The sequence below is a fragment of the Corylus avellana genome, chromosome ca1 (genome assembly GCF_901000735.1).
Source record: "Corylus avellana chromosome ca1, CavTom2PMs-1.0".
In the NCBI taxonomy this organism is placed as follows: Eukaryota; Viridiplantae; Streptophyta; class Magnoliopsida; order Fagales; family Betulaceae; genus Corylus; species Corylus avellana.
Window position 1 is genome coordinate 25,696,322 of NC_081541.1, and position 6,370 is coordinate 25,702,691.

The following is a 6,370-nucleotide window of genomic DNA, read 5'->3' on the forward strand; positions in this document are numbered from 1 at the left end:
ACAACAAACAAGTGTCATACAAGAGAGGAAAACAAGGCTGTACACAAGAAAAATGGGTAAAAATTGTCAAATGTATTTGACACAAGAACGTATGTAATTTTTGTTGAATTATTTTTCCACGTAAAAGTAAAAGATAATATTGGAGACTTGAATTCTTTAAATGGGTAAAAACTCATCTATTACCGATTTCGTTTTGAACCTGTACATCAAGTATGATAAGTAAGACAATAATTAAGTAAAGAGAGAGTAATTTAGTGTAAGTAGTGTCATTTTTGCTCTATTAAATCGAGATATATAGTTGAGTATCATTTTGCTTTCGATAACAGTTTAAAGATTTAAATCTTTTTTTTTTTCTTCAAAATTTTAAATTCAATTTCTTTCATTTGCGTCAAGTCAAATACTATATTTCACAAAAATTTTGAATCAGTCAAGTGAAAACTGTCAAAGTTTAAGATCTAATTAAATTATATATATATACCAGATAGGAAATAGTTCAGATCTTCAAATATTTTCTTCATTTCTACTTCTAATTAAGATATGGAATTTATTCTTTTATATTAACCCATAGTTATTATTTATTTCATTCTAACAACCTTATAGCCTGGGACACTAATAACCTTTGTGGCCTAATGAAACTTCTTTTTACTTTTGAAGGTAGAGTCCCAGGAATAGGTCGAAACTTATTTAGAGGAAATATATTGGATTAAGAAGTAATATATCATTTGTCAAATTAACCAAAAAAAATTAGAAAAAATAAATAAATAGAAAGCGTAAAAACATCTATTGAATTAGCAACATGAGCCGGCTACTAAAAATTCATCAGTCATCTATCTAAGAAAATGAAAAGAACAAAATCACCACCTCCGATTGTTCGTCAAACATTAATGAACCCCAATAAGGGTTTATCTTTTTAACCATAGGCATTCTTCTAGGAGAGGCATGGACAAAAAGACGATAAGTAGATACATAATTTCGAGCGCTTCATTATTTTCCTATTGACGACATCTGGTCCGAAAGTTGAAATGGCCATCTCGACAAGAAGTGGGAATTGCATCCATACGAACAGGGTAACAGGAACACTTGCCAAACAAATGGCTGGAATGAAAATCCATGAATATTCATGTAACATAATTAAAAGAGCAGCAGAAAAAGCTATCATCATGGTTGCAATGGAGAAGAAGAGAGTGGAAAGACCTATTATCATCTTTGATGGCAAGGATTTCAGGAAATCTTCTTCTAAGTAACGTGACGTAAGAATTCCCAAAAACATTAAGACTGAGGTCGCAGAAGAAAAGAGCGATATGGAATCGGATATTATGAAGAGCATAAACAGTTTGTCCTTCAAGAATATTGGGTATCCTGTATTTTGATTATTACCGCCTGGAACGGTAAAGGCTGCAGCAAACATAATGGTGACAATAAGAGCGCCTACCACTGTACAAGAAGTTGCTGTACGCTTCATCCATTTCTCTCCCTCTATCACCAATTCCTTGTGACTCTCCGTAAACAATTCTCGAGGAGTTTTACCATCTTTATTTTTTTCTTCCTCAAAATGGGAAGGGACAATGCTCTCCACCGCCTGCATTTGTTAAACTAATCTTATAGATAAAAGCTACCAAAATAAAATAAAATTACATGTTAGTGACATTAATATCATATTATGGGCGAGAATTTTATTCTTCAATGGAAAGAATAAATATAGTTCCATCGAGGAATAAAATTGAGGGTCCTTAGCATAACCTATAAATAAAAAACTTTTGCATGAGAATAAATGCATAATTAGACATAAATTAGAAGAAACTTGATAGAGTTCTACTAGTTTTATTACAATAAGGAGTCTATTTAGTGTTTATCTTCCAAGTATGAGTCTGAGTCCTAGTCTACGTTATTTAGTCTTTGAGTCCAATATTAATTAGTCTTTCTAGTCCATCTTTATCTTGTATTTCTTATATTATAAATAAGGGATAGTAGCTGTAGTTTATTTTCAATGAAGAATTATTAACCAAAACCTTGGTTGTGGTTTGTTCCCAACCCTATTTGGATTCAACTGTGGTCTCTCCTACCCAAAAGGAATCATTATTATCAATATATTTCTATTATTAGTTATGGGGTTCTATCAACCTGGTATCAAAGCCTTCGTAAGGATGTCGGATTCTCAACTTTAATTCATTGTTTGAGCAGATTTTCGCTCGTCGGCTAGCCCATCAAAGCCAAATCGTGAAACAAATTGAGAGAAATTTAGATGAACTATTGTGTGGCCTGAAGGCACTGAAAGAGGATGAAGAATCATCACTCATCTCTCTTAAAAAAGCTTGGGTCCACTGTAAGCCACCATCAACAAACGACTTACAGTGATCAACAGTATCGCGACATCGTCCAGAGTCTGAGCCATTCACAACCCACGGTCGCCGCCCCACCAGTCGTAGATCTAGAGAACACCGGACTCAACCCTCCAAACGTGCATGCCATCCCAACTGCGCCGTCAACCACCGTGCCATTCCACATCTCCGCATCCTCAAACTGCGCCATCAACACTGTCACACATCTGTAGTGTCGCAGCATCGTCTCCTCACACCATCTTTGTTCAAGTGGCTTAGATAGCGAAAGAAAAAAAGAGAAGACGTTTCATTTTTTTTTTCCTACGAAAAAGGAAAAAAAATAAAAAGTGGGGTCATAACTCACCTAATAAGTAATAAGCCATGTTGTAGGTACTAATAAGCCCATGTTGTACGCACCTTGGAACTTGCGGACGGTATTTTTTTTTTTTTTTTTTAAAAGGGGAGGAATGATAGAGATCTACTAGCTTTATTACACTAAGGAGTCTATTTAGTGTTTATCTTCCAAGTATGAGTCTGAGTCCTAGTCTACGTTATTTAGTCTTTGAGTCCAATATTAATTAGTCTTTTTAGTCCATTTTTATCTTGTATTCCTTATATTATAAATAGGGGATAGTAACTGTAGTTTATTTTCAATAAATTATTATTAAGCAAAAACTTGTTTGTGGTTTGTTTCTAATCCTAATTGGATTCAATTGAGGTCTTTCCCACCCGAAAAGAGTCATTATTATCAATATATTTCTATTATTAGTTGTGGGGTTCCATCAAAATTTTTATCTCTAAAATTTAACTTCAGCATTGATGTTGCTAGGGATTTCTCTTTCAAATCAAGAACCGGCTTGAACAAAAATGGCTAAAGTTATGTCTAAATTATTTTCCACTGCTTATTCTTATGAGTTTATGTTTTAATAAGACGTACCACCTTCATTCACTCTCAACCGATCTCCAAGTGCCACTCCCTCGCCCAATAACCCATTCTCTCTCCCCTCTACAACGTCGCTCAAAATTCAAGCTTTTGAGGAAGAAGAAGTAGTACTATTCAAAGTCCTAATAGAAGCCTTATTGTTCCTAAAAGTCCTATTGTGTTAATCTCCTTGTTTCCAAATCACAAGTTTGCTTTCCTATGTGCACCCCACATGCGTTTGTGGCCATTGTATCTTGTTTCTGAATCAGATTTTGTGGAGTGGATTATTTATTAGTGTACAGTTTTAGAAAGTTTTAATACTAATTTGTTGGGAAAACTTCACTTAACTTCCCTAAACTTCCATCCCTTTTGCAATGTCTCCCAAAATTCAAAAACTCTTAATTTCGTAAAACAAACTTAAAAAGATTTGCAATCTTGCCCATCATTTAAATACTAACAAATGGATAAGAAATTCCCAAAATGTCCTTGAATTAATCAAATTTTAAATATAACTTAAGGGTAATTTTGTATTTTTATTGAAGTTTATAAGGGTATAATAGCAATTTTACCATTTGACCTTGTAATTTAACCCCAAATCGTAATGGGAGGAGTGAGATTGCAAAAAATTATAAGTTTGAGAATTTTTAAACTTTATGAGAGATATTGCAAAAGTGATAAAAGCTTAAGAGTGTTAAATGAAATTTTCTTTAATTTGTTCTTTTACGGTATAATGCAAATATGACTAGCTAACTTAACTAGGTCGTGGCAAATGTTGAACTAGTCTAAAATTCCATGCAGTGCTGGGAGATGTAGGATATTATGATATTTGGGATTGGACTAAATTGTGAACATATTGTATGAGTATATGCTAATTAGTCAAATATGAGTTGTGTTTTAGGCCAAACAAAGTAATATAAATAAAACTATTGAGCTCTAATAATTAGTCATTTAGAGGCATAACGTAGATCTGGTTAAAGGAGTCATCACATATGGTTTTAGAATCAATATAGTAATGCCATTTGGACAATGGTATTGTAGCACAGCATACATATATATAGCATGAACCTTTACAATGGCTTCAGGCATTTTTAATGGGAGAGATAATGATACCTTAGATTGGATTGTAAGTACGGGTGTTGTATATACTATGTAAGTTTTTTTTTTTAGAGTTCCAATATTGACTTGTCCTCAAGATATGTATAACACAACCATTATTAATATAAAGTGAAAGTGTATAAGAGAAATATAAATTGAGACAGGTACCTTATACCATTGTAGTTCTCTTTGCATTTGAAAAGCTGCACCAGCGGTGCGATTAACCAAAGTTGAAGGTGGCAGCTTCCCCACCATGTGTAATATGTTATTGCCTTGTTTATCCCAGCCAGCCGATAGCTGATTCTTCTTATCAACCCCACGTATAAGGCTAAATATTTTAGCTTGACGATGAAAGATAGTTGCCCATAATGCATTTGAAAAACGTTCATCACCACTGAGGCTCCGCACAAGTGCTTTTGGTCGTTCTTTGGCTATTTCATCAACAAATTTAAAAATTCCATTCTTGATAGCATAGAAGATGGCATCAGAACCTTTAGTCTTGCTCTTTGTCCATGGCATCCATTTTTTCCAAAGCCATCCATATTTTGGAATTGGTAACTCCTTGCACATGATGCGTAGAAGTTCATTGGCTTGGACATGGATGAACTTCATTTCATATAAATCCTTGATTCCTTTGTCAATAATCAAATCAATGCCAATTTAACTATATTAAACTATAAATAAAATAGACAAATTCAAAAGAATAAAAAAATTCAAAAAATTAATAAAGATGTTAATCGAGTGGATGCAATTTCCTTTGTTTGTGTTTGCTCAAAAAAAAAAAAAAAAGTATACCAAATAGTTTAAGGAGATTCAGAACTAGTTGGTGCAACGGAGCTAGCACTGCAAAACAAAAATGAAATTTGCTTAACAATACTCATTAAAAAATCACTATTTATAGAGAACGAACAATATGTTTATTTTTCAAAATAGAATCGACCAGTGTGTAAGTGTTCAAAAGTATATTTACTTTTACTAACAAATTAAAATATCTAAATAACTTCAAATTTTGCCTGCGAAGAGATTAAATCTATCAACACATTTGACAAAATGGTGGCATGAAAAATTATTGAGAAGTGCAATAGAAACAAAATATCCTGATTTCATTAAATTGACTAAAGTACCCTTGTAAAGTACTCCCTCTTTTTCATGTTTGAACCATGAAAGGACAATTTGGACATTTCAAGTCCAAAAATTTTACTGTGTGTCATGCGCTTTTTTCCATTATTTTTTGTCACCAGTAACAAATGGAGGAATCTCTTTACACCAAAATGGTGTTACACCAAAGTGTTACAAGTGGTAATGTGGTAAATGTAAATAGGATGTTATTTCGAGGTGCAGGGACGAAGCCAGACATTTTGATAAGAAGGGGCCAAATAAAAAATATGCTAAAATATGAGATGAAATTATAAATACAAAATATATTAATATATTATGTTTGATATCTACCAACTCGTTTCTTTCTTCTCAACTCTACACTACGGCCTCGTTTGGTTCGCGGATTGTCTAGTCCATTGAAAAAAGATTAGCTACCACTGGGATTAGCTACCACTGGGAATAGATTAACTAGTCCTATTCTTTTATTTGGTTGTAACGCTGGAATAGACTACCTAATCTCATTCTTTCGTTTGGTACAATGCAATATGTTGATGAATAGAATCGTATTATGATCTTATTTCCTAAAATACCCTTATAATATAAATACAATTTATATTATTAAGGACTTTCATTCTTTTTTTTTATTATTGAAAGATAAACAATTTTACTATAATTTTTTTTTTTTTTTTTAGTTATGTCATGTATATATAATTTTATATATATATACACGCTTGAACATGTATGAATAACCTGTGTTCAAGCGTGTGTGTGTCTATATATATACACGCTTGAACACAGGTTGTACGCTTGAACAACTTGTGTTCAAGCGTGTATATATATATATACACGCTTGAATACAGGTAATATATATATATATATATATATAATTGAATTAAAAATCACACTGAGAAAGTATAGTGAAAGAGAGATGGAGAAA

The 6,370-nt window shown here is 32.7% G+C and overlaps 1 protein-coding gene across 1 annotated transcript in view; it reads right to left on the reverse strand.

Moving 5' to 3' along the window:
- Positions 1 to 808: 808 nt before the first annotated feature.
- LOC132184033 (ankyrin repeat-containing protein NPR4-like) overlaps positions 809 to 6,370 on the reverse strand; it is a 53,068-nt gene continuing 47,506 nt past the window's right edge. The window contains exons 2-4 of the mRNA XM_059597515.1: positions 5,131 to 5,178; positions 4,504 to 4,967; positions 809 to 1,579 (exon numbers count right to left, since the gene is read on the reverse strand). Of these exons, the coding sequence (XP_059453498.1) occupies positions 929 to 1,579; positions 4,504 to 4,947 (1,095 nt within the window). The 5' untranslated portion in view covers positions 4,948 to 4,967; positions 5,131 to 5,178 and the 3' untranslated portion in view covers positions 809 to 928. The remainder of the gene's footprint in view (positions 1,580 to 4,503; positions 4,968 to 5,130; positions 5,179 to 6,370) is intronic.